The sequence below is a fragment of the Lonchura striata genome, chromosome 2 (genome assembly GCF_050655825.1).
Source record: "Lonchura striata isolate lonStrDom1 chromosome 2, ASM5065582v1, whole genome shotgun sequence".
Taxonomy (NCBI): Eukaryota; Metazoa; Chordata; class Aves; order Passeriformes; family Estrildidae; genus Lonchura; species Lonchura striata.
Genome location: NC_140704.1, coordinates 4615314 through 4629112, shown reverse-complemented (window position 1 = coordinate 4629112; position 13799 = coordinate 4615314). Strand labels below are relative to the sequence as shown.

The 13799-nt window shown below is 47.9% G+C and overlaps 2 protein-coding genes across 5 annotated transcripts in view; one reads left to right on the top strand and one right to left on the bottom strand.

Moving 5' to 3' along the window:
* The window catches only part of PLCD1 (phospholipase C delta 1), a 54189-nt gene extending 44927 nt beyond the window's left edge, over window positions 1–9262 (top strand). For all 4 annotated transcript variants that reach the window (XM_021555261.4, XM_085563087.1, XM_021555260.4 and 1 more), the window contains exons 9-15: window positions 674–835; window positions 2161–2317; window positions 3284–3400; window positions 4741–4919; window positions 5431–5563; window positions 7282–7431; window positions 7757–9262. In XM_021555261.4, the coding sequence (XP_021410936.1) occupies window positions 674–835; window positions 2161–2317; window positions 3284–3400; window positions 4741–4919; window positions 5431–5563; window positions 7282–7431; window positions 7757–7848 (990 nt within the window). In that variant the 3' untranslated portion in view covers window positions 7849–9262. The remainder of the gene's footprint in view (window positions 1–673; window positions 836–2160; window positions 2318–3283; window positions 3401–4740; window positions 4920–5430; window positions 5564–7281; window positions 7432–7756) is intronic.
* The window catches only part of VILL (villin like), a 40869-nt gene continuing 35711 nt past the window's right edge, over window positions 8642–13799 (bottom strand). Inside the window, exons 19-20 of the mRNA XM_085563076.1 lie at window positions 13391–13645; window positions 8642–12138 (exon numbers count right to left, since the gene is read on the bottom strand). Coding sequence (XP_085419202.1) covers window positions 12025–12138; window positions 13391–13645 — 369 coding nt within the window. The 3' untranslated portion in view covers window positions 8642–12024. The remainder of the gene's footprint in view (window positions 12139–13390; window positions 13646–13799) is intronic.

Sequence of the window (13799 nt, the reverse complement as noted above, 5' to 3'; positions counted from 1 at the left end):
GGCTTTGCAAAGGGAAATCCTCCTGAGGCTCTCAGCACCCCAAGGCTTCACCTGCAAAATGCCAAATTATTAAAATTCCTTGTCTGCTGTGCATGAGGAACCTGTCCAGAGCCTGCTGGAGCTTTCTGCCCATTAAAATGTCAGTGGAGCAGAGGCTGCACTGCCTCAGTCCCTGCTTGGATCTCAGACAGTTTCCAGAGTTGTGCACAGGTTTAGAGCCACACACTGCAGAGCGAGGGCTGCATTAAATCACAGGCCACACAGAGGGGCAAAAATGGTGCTACAAATTTCTTCCAGCAGCCCAGACCTCCAGGCTCAGCCTTGTTTGCTGAGCAATATTTCAGACTTGGGGGAAAAAAGAGTATATTTTAATTGCCTTTAACAGCACAACTCTTTAAGTTGTCTGGTTGAGGGGATGGTCAGCTCTATGACAGAGGGGAATCACTGGGCTCTCTGGGGTTTTCAGACTCATGGCTTTGGTCTCAGAGGCTGGGCAGGGCCCCAGTGTAAAAACAGATTTATTTTTACCTGTGTCTGGGAAATAACCAGTCACTGATGCAACTGTAAAAGCACTGGTTACAGCTGAGGAGCTTTTTCAGGGTGGGCCACCAGGTATTTTGTCCACTTTTCCTTGTCTAACCACCAGGTATTTTGTCCACTTTTCCTTGTGCAGCAATTGAAAGGGAAGATCCTGGTGAAAGGCAAGAAGCTGAGCAGGCAGGAGGACCCCATCAATGGGAACAACAACCTGGAGGCTGAGGATGTCTCTGATGAAGATGAAGCTGCTGAAATTGAAGATGAATCTGTGAAAACCAAGGTAGAGCAGAAGGGAAAGGTAAGTGAAAGAAGAAATCACTGAGAAATCACTTTTTAGGTGGGTTTTATAGCACACCTAAAGAAAGAAAGAGAGAAAAGCAGTTGAAATACAATTTTTCATGTGTTCCCAGGCAAGACAGGTCTTAGTGTGGCTTCAGCTACTCAGCTGGGTTGAAAGAGTAAATTGTTGAAATTGCTGGGGCTGAGGATCGTGATGCTTGCCCAGCTTAATGATCTCTGTCCCAAGCACAGAGATCTTGCAGAGCCAGCCAAGCAAAAAGGTTGGCTTCCTTCTCTAAAATGAGACTGGAGGACCTTTCAGCAAGGACAGACCATGTAGCAATTGTGGAAGCAGTGGAAGGACACATGTTCAATCTCTGTCTTATTTCCAGAAAGCTGTTGGTCATGGGACAGTCATGATTTTGGCTTTTCCAGTCACATTTTGGGATATGCCTGCAGCCTCACTGGCTGTTTCTTTCTGACCTGGAGGAGGGAGGGAGGGAAGATCTATGGGGAAGGGGTAGCCAGTTCCTAAAGCAATTAGTATGATTATTTCTGCAAGGAAAAGGCTGGCCTTTTCAATAGTGTTTTGCCCCATCATGTAAGAAATGGATTTTTACAGTGTGCAGGTCCTTGTGAAGCCCATATCCCTCACAGGGTGGCTCCATAGGTGACACAGACACGTTCAGCCCCACTGATGGCAAAGCTCTTGGTGTTACCTCTGTATCAGGACTGATCTATATTTCTCTTTGATGAGCTGCTCACTCTTTGCAGGTCTTACTTATTTCTCTGCTCTCTAGTCAATAATGTGTTCATTATTTTGACATTCTGACATCTTTTGACTTTCTTTTCTTGCCCCTGATGGGAGTGGGGACTCTCACTTGCACCAATAAATGTGGCTGTGGAGTTGGACTCAACAAAGCATTGTGACAGCTTCCTGGTTCATGGGGGGAAAAGCCCAAGCTCTGTGGAGGCTTCACAGCCTTCTCTTCCATTTATTTCCAGGTTTGCATGCCTGGGACCAGGACAGCATGGAAAAGTCATTGCTAAGGCTTTGCTGTAAAGTTTAGCACCTGGAGACAGACGTGGGTGCTGATATACAGATGATCCTGCAGAGAGCAGCAGGGAAGGGTATCCCACCAACAAAGAGGGAATCCTTTTCCAGCCTTTCCTGCACAGGGTGACACACAGGGCACACCACCAGCCACTGACTGAGAGTGTGCATCTTATCCTGGTGGAAGTGGTGGAGAAGAAAAGCCCTGGGGTCCTATAGAAAAAACACAACTACCACTTTTGAGCACGACAACAAAACCTCCCCACAAACCTCTTGTCTCCTGTTTTTAGAGTGACACCTTGAAGCTGGCCAAGGAGCTGTCAGACACAGTTGTCTACTGCAAGAGTGTCCACTTTGAAGGCTTTGATGACCCCAACCATCCTCGGGCTTTCTACGAGATGTCGTCGTTCTCGGAGAGCAAAGCTCTGAAACTGGCCCAGGAGTCTGGTATGTGTGTTCTGCCCTCCTCTGTCCCTGCTCCCCAGAAAGGGACAGCTGCTGCTGGAAAAGGCATCCCAGAGACACGGGTTAGGATCTCTTTGATCAAGCATGTCACTGAGAAAAGTGGAGTCTTAGTTTGAAAAGACAGGAGTCTGTGAAGGAAGGCAAGAGCCTCCTGTGAAATGGAAAAGGTAAATCCCCTCCTTTTGAATTACCACAGTTAAAATTAAAAGGCTCTCAGGCAAAGATGTGGGAATGGGAATAACAGTTCTTTACTAGGAAAAAACCTAAAAAAAAAAATGTAATTAGTACAAACAAAACTACTGATAGAGTCATAAACCTGACACCCTGAGGAGTCAGGGTGTTGGTAGCAGTCCAGTTAAATGGTGGCTGCTCCTCCTGGAGTGGCAGATGAAATGCTGCTGAAGTGGAGATCTGAAGAAGGGTGGAGTTTTCTCTGAATGTTTGGTGATGGAGTAGATGGGCCTGGTCTTCCTCTGGGGATCCAGCAGAGAAGAAGCTGCTCCTCTGGGAATCCAGCAAAGGGCTGCCCTGGTGTCCCAAAAAGTGCTGATTTTATGCAGGTAGGAATGCTTGGCTCCTCCCTCTGGGTGGAGCATCTCACAATGGGATGATGGAACTTTACCAGTCATGCAGTCAGTCGTTCAATAGTCCATTAACAGAAGATATCTCTGCAGAGGGAGACATTGTTCTTGGAAGAGATAAGAAAACATCCCAACCTCCAACAGATGGCAATAGAATCCATGCTGATCTTACAAGCCAGGACAAGTGGGAAGAACTTAATATCCTCTAGGCTGTTAGCAAGAACGACATTTTTGCAGGTGGTTCCCACTCAGCCAGACTTGCCAGGCACAGGGGAGCACACAGCAGCAGCAAGAAGAGATAAAACTGAAAGGGATGTTTCCACCACTGAAATAGACGTTTTCTTCTTTTTTTTCCCTTTCTCTGTAGGAACCAGTTTTATTCACCACAACATCAGGCACCTGAGCCGTATCTACCCTGCAGGCTGGAGGACGGATTCTTCCAACTACAGCCCTGTGGAGCTGTGGAACGTCGGCTGCCAGATCGGTGGGTGTCACTGGGGGCTGGAGGGGGTCACCTGCCTGGGTCACCCGTGACCTGGCTGTGGAGGGGCTCCAGCTGAGCCACAATCTCAAGCCCTTTGCAGCCAGAGGCTCAGCAGTCAGTGGGAGAGACCAGCTTTCCAAACAATGCCCAGTGACTTTCCATGGACTATTTTCTGTCTCACAAATCCATTAGGAGAGGCTTTTCTGCACATTAATGTGCAAATCCCTGCAGTTTCACCATTTAACAAAGGAGAAGGGAGCATGAGCTCTGTGGGTCCTGCAGCCCCCATGGGGACACAGGTAGCACCCCTTACCCTGTCTGGCTTAAGGACAATCCTTGGGAGGCACCATCAGTTCCCTTGGGGTACAGGAAGGCCAGACATGAATACAGTATTTGGGCATGCAAAACAAGATTTTTTACAAGCCCTGAGTACTTTCAGCTCCCAGGAAAACCAGTGTGCTGCAGTTATCAAAGTCTTGCTGCAGGTGGAAAAATAGGGGAGTACCTTAAAATGCTCTCAGCCTTCAAGTATGACCAGGTATGAAGGACGTGCAGCCAGGATAAATTTCTATGTCTTAAGAGATGTCTTAGATGTTGCTGAAGAGTTTAAAATCATCCTTGAGGAAATCAAGGGAGCACTGAGGAGCTGCTGGGGTCCATGTGCACTCCCTGTGCTATCAGTGAGGCTGTTCACAGAGATTGTTCCAGGTTTTAAATCAATACCTTTTAAAAGGTATCGACAAATTGGGAAAAATACAAGGAATGTGCCTGATATTAGGACACCAGTGAGGTTTAGTCTGTTTTGGGGAGTAGAGAGTAAAAAGGTGATTTGATCACCTCTTATGAGCTTGTGTGCTGCCACCTGAGGAGTTCAGACAATGAGGAGCTCTCTAGTCCAGAGGCATCAATGCCGCTTGGGATGGCAAATGAAAACAGGCAGATCTGGGCTGAAAAGGAGATTTTATAATGAGGCTAAGTAGCCAGAGAAATTATCTGAGATGGATTTGCTGGCTTCACTGCAGGAGAGGATCCCTTCAGCATAGAAATTAAGAGGTTTATCTAAAAGATGCACTTGTTCTAGCTAGCATAAATTCCTTGCAGGACAATTTTTGATCCTAGGGAAGGCAGAATGGCTGTAATTGCTCCTGCCTGTCTTTGTCATCTCTGAATGCAAGAAATCCTCATGGCTAGCAGGCTGTGAGGGTCAGAGTTTACTACTGCACTTTGAAGCGTGGAAAAGCCAATGTTTATGTCCATGAAGTGCAGTTTTATGTGAACAGAATTAGCATGAAAATATTGCTATTGATTTATCTGACTGAAGTTATTTATTTATGTTGCAGTTGCCCTAAATTTCCAGACAGCAGGCACAGAAATGGATGTGTACCAGGGTCGGTTCCAGGACAATGGGTTTTCTGGGTATGTCTTAAAGCCGGAATTCCTCCGGGATGAACAAACCAAATTCAATCCAAAATCCATCACAGAAGGAACATGGGGGACAAAGAAGAAGCTGCTGCTTAAAGTAAGAACAGAAGTTGGAAAACATCTCAGTAACATCCACTTTTTTTGGGGGGGTGTATAGGTTGTACCTTCTCCTTCTGGTCCTACCTTCAATGTTGTCTAACCCTACTGATTTCCCACATCTGGGGGCTCTCATGGACTTGGATCCCCCAGGGATCTACTCACGTGTTTGATGTTGGGCAATAAGTTAATGACAACATTTGCTGTCGTTCCAGAGCTGTGCAGGCAGACATGCAATCAGCAGCCACCTCTGGTGTTCCCAAGGACCAGCTGAGCACTGGGGACACTCAGAAAAGTTGCCTGTCCCAAAGCCAGCTGGCTGGGCTGGAGCAAGGTTCCTTAGGTGCTTTAAGCTCATGACAGCTTCCTCTGAAGGATGTCACAGCACCAGCACCAAAAGGGCAGCACCAGCCTTCACAGCAGATCCTGCACTCCTGAGGAAGGAGAGGGAATCCTCCAGGGAGCCCCCTCTCCTAATGATGTCCTGACCTCTTCCCCTGTTTCCTCCACAGATAATCTCTGGTCAGCAGCTGCCAAAGGTGAACAAAAGCAAAAACTCCATTGTGGATCCCAAGGTAACAATAGAGATCCATGGTGTCCAGCAGGACAACAGCAAGAAGCAGACCAAAGTCATCGAAAACAATGGTGAGGAGATTTCCTCCAAGCTCTGCTCCCATGAGCAGGAACCTTTTCTGTCCCTTGGCAAGACTGCTGCCCTGTGGGCAGACCTGCCTGGGGCACCCAATCCTGCCCACACCAAGCAGATACTTGAGGTGTTGTTGTTCTGTTTGAAGACAGAAATTCCCTGTGAAACAACAGCAACCATGTGAATGGTTTGGGGCTGGCTGCCAGATTTGCAGAGCTAGAGCTCTGGAAGTGCTCTTTACCTCCATGCAGCTGGATTTGACCTGGTGTGCAGGAGTTCTCATCAGGATCTTCCCAGAGGAAGCTTCTTGTGGGGCTGATTGTACCCCAAAAGTGTCACAAACTCACAAAAGATTGATGCAAGGAATGTCAGAGGTGTCTGTTCCAGCCTCTGCCTAAAGTAGGGCCATACAAAATTTACTCAAGCTCCTCAGGGTATTGCCTAGATTAATTCTGAATATCTCAGAAGCTGGAGGACCATTTCTTACCAGTCAGACATGGCTGTGGCTTCCCTCTGTGCACTGAGGGTTTGATATTATTCATGGATATTCTGCACAAACACACAGACTCTGCTTTTCTGTGTGGGGTAAGAGCCAAGCACTGGAAAGCTGGTGCATATTTTCCTGCCTGCTAACAATGTTTCCCTTTTCCTCTTTCCTGTTTGAGTAAATCTGGCCTGGCTCCTAAATCTCGTGGCCATTTCCGTCACCTACAATAATTTTTACAGCCTGTCAAGTGAAAGTTGTGTAGGGAACACTTCAGACCTGCCAGCCTGTTCCTCAGGGCTGCTGAGCACTCCCAGCCCCATGGCCAGCCCTTCTCTAGCTGGAACAATACTGGAATTACTAGAATGATGTTGGAATGATAAGTGCTGCCTTGTGGAAAGCAGATCAAACAATAAAGACACCCCAGGCCCATCTCAGCACCTTCAGGACAGATGAAAGATCCCTGTCTCCTGCAGAATCACTGACAAACCCTGCATGACCAGCAGGCTCCAGGTGACATTTTGCTGTCCTTGGTCCCTGCTCTGCACAGGCAGTAGGGTTTCCAACAGGATGTCCTCTCCTGTTTGCTCCTGGGGAGTGGTTTATTGACTCTGCAGCTGCCATGGCCTGGAGAGAGGGCACTGAGCTTGTTCTACATTTCATGTGTAGGTCTCAGTTTTGTGTGCTTTGTGATTCTGGACCATGTGACCCTTATCCAGACTTGATTATGCTTTTTGTAGTCAGACACTCCTCATTAACGTTTCTTGCAGACAGGGAAATTGGGGCACAGACTGGTGCTTACATGGATTATCTTAAGCAGTTGCAGAGGCTTAAGGCCCCAGAAGTCTGTCTCAACACAAAAGCACAGCTTTCCTCTCTTCCCTCCCCTGGTTTAGGGCTATAAAAGTTTACGTCTGGTCCAATGGCAACCAAAGACATCCATGTACCATCCAGCAAGAGCCTGTGGAGCAGAGCTGAGTTCCTCCCTTCTCCTGCTCCTCACTCTTTGCAAGGACCAAGGTCTGCAGTGAACAGCCCAAGCTGGAGGATTTATTAGTTCCAGGTAGCAAATCACAGTATGAAAACAGGGAACAAGGCTCTTGGCACCTCTTAGAGCCTTGGTCTAGGTCAGATTAGGCTGACAGTCAGGAAAAGTCTCCATCCATTTGCAAACACTTCAGACCACCATTACTGCTGACATCTCTGACCTCCATCCTTGTCTGTGTTGCCCAGGCTTTAACCCAAACTGGAATGAAGAGTTTACATTTGACATAGAGATCCCTGCACTCGCCTTGGTCCGGTTTGTGGTGGAAGATTTTGACATGTCGACCAAGAATGACTTCATCGGGCAGTACACCCTTCCCTTCACGAGTCTGAAGCAAGGTGAGGCCCTGCTGCCTGCTCCTCACAGCCACTGAGCCCTCTGAGAAGCTCCAGGGTCCTGGATGAGTGGTCCAGATCCATCACAGCTCAGAGTGGATTTTTGGGGTACCAAAACATTGTCTCTTGCCACCAGAGGCCTTGGGCACATTGTGTTACCTAAGCTCAGGGCTGTGCCTCTGGGGACCTGCCTGTTCAGGATCCTGTGGGAAACTGGGAACAAAATGCTCTGAGACAGGGAGATGTTTGTGCAGGGTCTTGGCAAACATTAGCAAATACTTTTCCAAATGGACTAAAGGCTGTTTTCCGTCTGTGTCTCTGCTTCCAGGTTATCGCCACATCCATCTCCTGACCAAGAACGGAGACCCTTACTCCTCCTCCACCCTCTTTGTCTACGTCAATATCCAGGACTGTGATTAGCAGCCTGGCTCCTCCAGGCCACCGTGGGCCTCCTCACAGACCTGAAAGGAATTCAGTGTGTGAGCCCTGCCAGTGCCAGGGTCAGTCCCCAGCACCTCCCCTGGAGCAGCGCTCGGTGCTCCGTTAGGACTCCGATGTGAAACAGCCATCGACCTTCTCCCTGCTGCTGGAAACATCCTAATGCTGCTGTTGAGATTAATCCTTTTGTACCTGTTCAACCAATCCAGCTGTGGTTTTAGTTCACTTTATTTCTTTTTTTTTTTTTTTAATGTTGCTTTTAGCGAGAGGATAGGGACTCCTTTTTTTAGTGAACTCTTGGGTTGGGCTTGGTCAGGCATCTGGGCAAAGCACCCAACATCTGTGCAAGGAAAAGTCTCCCTCAGCACTGCAATCAGTGGCCAGGTGCCAGGTGGCTTCTTGCAACTGCAGGTGTCAGCCATCCTTCACCACATGAAGTCCTAAACGGGGACACGATTCCCCTCCTTTCTGTTACAGATTAAAAAAGAAAGCTGCACTACAAAGCCCCGTGTTATGTAACCCGAGTTTCCTTTTGTGTTGCAATAAAAAATACATGAGCACTACTCTGCCTGTGTGCCTGGCTCTCAGCCAGGCCACTTTGCATTCAAAGCCTAGCTCTCATCCTTGTGGAGGAGAAAGAAGCTGCCGAACAGCAGATTTCCCTCTGCCCCAAAGTGAAACCCACTCAAAGGGACCTCAGAGAAGGTCTTTTGCCAAAGACAGTGGGAACATGCTCAACACCCAGCAGGGCTTTTTTTTTTTTTTTTTTTTAATACAGTAAAACTTTCTTTGTGTTTTTACAGAAAAATGTCATTTTTTAACAGAGAGGAAGTAGATGTTTTAAGTGCTAGCAGGTCCCAGTTGCACTGGAGAAGTAACCCAGCATGAGAGTGTTTTAAGAACAACACAGTATTTATGGCAACGAGTGATTTGTCTTCTAGTAGAACTACAGAGTTAAGGGAATATTGTTGAAATAAAATAATATATATTTTGAAGTGCCAACTGTGTTGCTAACAGTATGTTAGGCTATTAAAAGTTTAAAACAAATTCTGGAAGCGTTCAATTACTTGTCGCTATTTGCCTCTTTGTCCTACTTGAATGCAACATGCATAAATTTGGAGATAAACCTGCTTGATTTCTTAAATTATCAGAATCCCTGGTGGTGAATATGAGGGGCTGATTGCAAAGATGTTAATGTCCTTTTAAACATACTTTGGTCATCTTATTTTTTTAGTCCAAAATAGCCTGGATGTAATGGTTCTTATGCCCACTGGAAAGCCGGGTTTCTTTTAAAACCCGGGTTTCTTTTTAACCCTCCCTGGAGTTTGTTATGCTGCAGTAAACAATATTGTGTGATGTTGTAAACCATTGCCAGATTAAATGTGAATTAAACACACACCTCAAGGGCTGATACTGTATTAACAACCAGCCAGGTGGAAGAGCTCAAGAGTGCCAGCGAGGCAGAGCAGAGGGCCCTGCAGTGGCACGAGCTCTCCCAGGTCACCTCTAGGATGGGGCACGTTGGTGAGACACATTTGAAAGGCCAAGGATGGAACGTGCTTGACTCCCACCCAGGGACAGCCTGAGTTTGGTCCCTGCTCCCTGTGTGCTCTCAGCACTTTGTTTTAGGGAGCCATGGCATGAAAAGCATAGGTGAAGGGGGTAAGAAGTGCTCCTGCCTCCTTACTTGTACCAACTCTTGTGGGGCAAGTTAGAAATTCTTCCCTGTGAGGGCAGTGAGGCACTGAAAGAGTTTTCCCAGAGAAACTGTGGATGCCCCATCACTGGGAATATTCAAGGCCCCTTTGGTTGGGGCTCTGAGCAACCTGGGATAGTGGAAGGTGTCCCTGTCCATGGCAGGAGACTGGAACTGGATGATCTTTAAGGTCCCTCCCAGTGCAAACCATTGTGTGATTCTGCTCCTCTGTGAGGTCAGATCAGCCCACTGGGTTGGCTGTGAACTTACTACTTGCATTTTTGGGTGGCATGATTAGATTTCAGTTGGATTATTGAGCTAAAGCCCTCACCTGCCTGCTGTGGTGAGAAGTGGGGGACCAGGTGGTCAGGGCTTGGATGGATTGCACAGAGAGGCCGAGTTTTCGTCTGCCTATTATGCCCTTAGAGGTAGGCAAGATCCATGGGAAGAAAAAACATCCCTTATGAGGTAGGAACAGCTGGGGAAAGCTACTATAGCCAGGTGGAAAAGGAACTGAGATGGAGATGGGATGGGCAGAGCACGATGACAATGCTGCAAGATGTCTCTCCCCAAAGGAAGTGACGTGGTCCATGTTGTTATCAAGTGAGCAATTCATTAATCTGGGAGCTGGCAGCACACTCTTCAGTGAGGCAAGGCAAATATTGCTGATACCAGCAGTGCCAGCGGAGGTTGAAACGTGGGCAATGTGCACTGATTGCATCTCTTGTGAACACAAGAGGAGCAATCACAGGTAATTCAGCTGATTTGTGTCTCTCTTGATGCTTACTCTGCACAGGGGATTCCAGTGGGTCCTGGGCTGGACCCTCAAGCAGAGATGGGATGAAGTGGCAGTAGGAACAGGGACATAACAACGGGGTTGGGGTTTATTTTAAGTTAACTACCAGTTCTTAAACACAAAGATCTATCCAGGAGACCCCATCACCTGGAGGTCCCTGCTCCAGCCCAGCCAGATGGTGACACTTCAGCACAATGATGTGTCCTGGATGTCGAGTGAGAGCTCTTTGTCAACAGCCTGGAGCTCCCAGCTCCATGCCCACATCCCTGCAGCAGGGCTGGGCAGTCAGGCCAGCTGCTGAAGTGCCAGGTACTGCTGCTCACTGCCAATGAGGGCTTCAGGAGCAGCGTCCATGGGCACTGGGGGACAAATGGCCTGAGCTACATGGAGTTTGAGAACAGAAGGGACCCCACGTCCTCAGTTTGTTCTTTTCAAAAAATCCAAAATTCCATTGAGGACCAGGTGTTTGAAGGATCTGTGGCCCTGGAGAGCTTTTATCTGCTGTCATCCTACCGCCCATGCTGATCAAGGACACTTAGAGTGCTGCTGCTGGATGTTTATTTGGAATCACCGATCAGGTTGGAAATGGAGTAATGCTGCAAACCCACATTGTCTGAGTTTTAAGGCAGTGTTTCTACCTTTAGTTTACAGTTTTATCCCATAATCACTGGTTGCTTACATTTCCCACTGCCCTCCCCAGCCAGACTGATCCTACAGTGTGGAACCAGCACTCTCAGCCCCAAGGACATCACAGGGATGGAGCCCTGATAAAAGCTTCAGTAGGACACCCTCTGCCTCAGGTCATACCCAAAACCCTCCTGGCTTCCTCAAGCCTCTGGTCTGTGGGCAGGTGGACTCTGACATTCCCTGGCCACAGTCAGGGAGGCCAGGTGAGATTGCAGAGGCTGTCTCAATGAGAAAAAAAGAGAAAAAAAAGTAGAGTCTTGTCTGGCAGTCAAAAATCAATACTTGTGTCTAGCCTTTAGTGTCATCATCCTCTGGAAACATCAGCTAATAAATATGCTCATAATAAGTGCTTTTTTCCCCCAAACCAGGTTCTCATGTCCTTTACCTGCCCTGGGCTATTCATGTTAATCTGGACCTGATTCTTGCTGGTTTTTGGTGAGTAGCTTTTCTACAAGGTGAGAAGGGGCAGAACTGTCTGGTGTCACTCCACAGACTACTTCATCAGGCACCTGGCTTGTTCCTGACCTCAAGGCTCCCCCTCCATCCTCTTAGAGCTTCCCCCTCCTCTCCCCACCCAGAATTCACACAGCAGCTGCAAATGGCCTTTGTCTTGACTAACTTTAAACTTCTACAAATGAAGGAAGATCATGGCCTCAGCATGTGGCAATTGGCAAAAGGGAGAGGAAAGATGGAGCTACAATGCAGTTGTTGTGTGGCACACACTTGTCTTCATGGCTATCAGCAATAAAGTGTCAGGAAGAGGCAAAAACATCCTGTCAGGCTGTTCCTGAAAAAGGTTTTTCCTCCTGGGGTTCTGGGTTTGCAGGGAGAAAGGAGCCATGAACAGTGGCTGCTGGAATAACTGTTCTGGACTGGGGTGCCGGGTTGGGATCACTGAGGAAATGCCTGCATGTCTTTCCTGCAGCTCCTAAGGGAGCAGGGGCTGGTCCCAGAGTCATCAGATGCCCCATCAGATGTCTCAGAAGAGTCCAAATTGTTTCTTCTCATTCTGCTGCTTCCATTTGGGCATCTGGTAGAACTCGTCCTTGGACTTCCCAAAGATATCGTGGAAATCAGCATCAGAGAGATAGCACTGCAGTGAGGAGAGAGAAGGACAGGTCAGCTTTGGTTTCTGCAGAGCCTGGGACACCCCCACAGCTGCATCCCCTCCCCACCATGCCACTGCTGACCTCTGACTCCAGACCAACAGCTCCTGTTCAGCTCCCTGTCCTTGTGGTGGGAAATGCAACATCCCAGCCGACTGTTCCTCATCCCACTTCCCAAAGCACCAGGGGAATAAAAAACCCACCAGCCCAAAGAGGTGTTCCAGTTTTGAGGATTTAACATGCTCTGTCTGGAATTTACCCCCTGCTGATCATACTGTAACCAGGACAATTTATGGTCCACCAGGGAAGCTCTGCTGGCCAGAGTTTTAGGCAGTGATTCACAGTGAAAGCCTCTCCCCCAGCTCAGTCCCCTCCCCTAAAATATTCACTGGAAATATTCACTCCCATTGCTGGAAAGACAGGGTTTGCAGAAAGAAGGAATGCTGACAAAGGCCCTGTGGGAATGGGAGGTTGAGCTTTTTCCTGGTATTTTGGGTAGAAGAACCCATGTAGAGCCCAGCTGTGGACCATGGCTCTGGCTGTGGGTGTTGGCCTTTGCCAGATCTGTTGGGCAAGACATTGGTCAAACAAGGATTACAGGGAATAGAGGAAATCAATCCTCTGTCCCCCCCATCAGCTTGCTTGGATTCAGCTTCAGACACTGCCAAAATCCTTGGTCTGACTGGAAATCTGGCATGTGTAATTTTTTCTGAAATTGAAAATTGCTGAAATGCAAGCTTTCTGACAATTAAAAAAAAAAAAAAAACAAAAACCAAACCATCCCTTCTAGGAGGAGTTTCAAATGAAAACATTCACCTACAGCTTAAGTAAAATGCAAATTCTGGCTTAGTCCTCAGCTGTGTCACCTCCTGTCCCTCTGAGGACAGAAGTTGAATGGCAGAGCAAAACAATTCTACCAGAAGAAAGTATTTTTTAAAAATTACTACTTGAAATTATATTTTTCTGCCACAGAAACCCCATAATTACTTCAACTAGGCTAAAACCACCACAAGTTGTCCCTGTCCACAGCAGAGGGCTGGAACTAGACCATCTTTAAGGTCCCTTCCAACCCAACCATTCTAAGTTCCTATGAACTTCCTCACACAAAGCTCCTGCTTTTGGTGACACCTGTGTGTCTTGCCAGTGTCCCCCTGAGTCTGAGCAGGACTTGGTGGTCTGAAGTACACTTAGCCAGCTGCAGGTTAAGTTAGGAAGGGATCAAACCAGCAATGCTGTCACCTCTTTTTTAGCGGGATCCACTCCTTCGGGAAGTTCATCCACCGTCCTGTGCATCAGCACCTCTCGGGAGTAAATCCCTTCCCCGTTGGGCACCATGGCAGGGCTGTGGCTGTGGCTGTTGCTGTTGTAGCTGTTGCTGTTGCTGTCACTGTGGTTGAAGTGAGATTTGTACTCTGAGGAGGCATTTGCTGTAGCTGAACCAGCCAGGTTGGTTGTGCTGAAGGTTCTCTTGTTCAGGCTGAGGTTGTTCAGGTCCTGCCAAATGGAGGAAAACAGGTCATGATGAGATGCTCTGGCAGAGCAAGGTGGGGATGATCCCAGGATCTTTCTGCTGGGGTTGTGGGGGGCTATTTCTGGCACAGACTATCTGTAGCTCCAAAGCAGCAAGGGGAAATCCCAACTGAAGTGT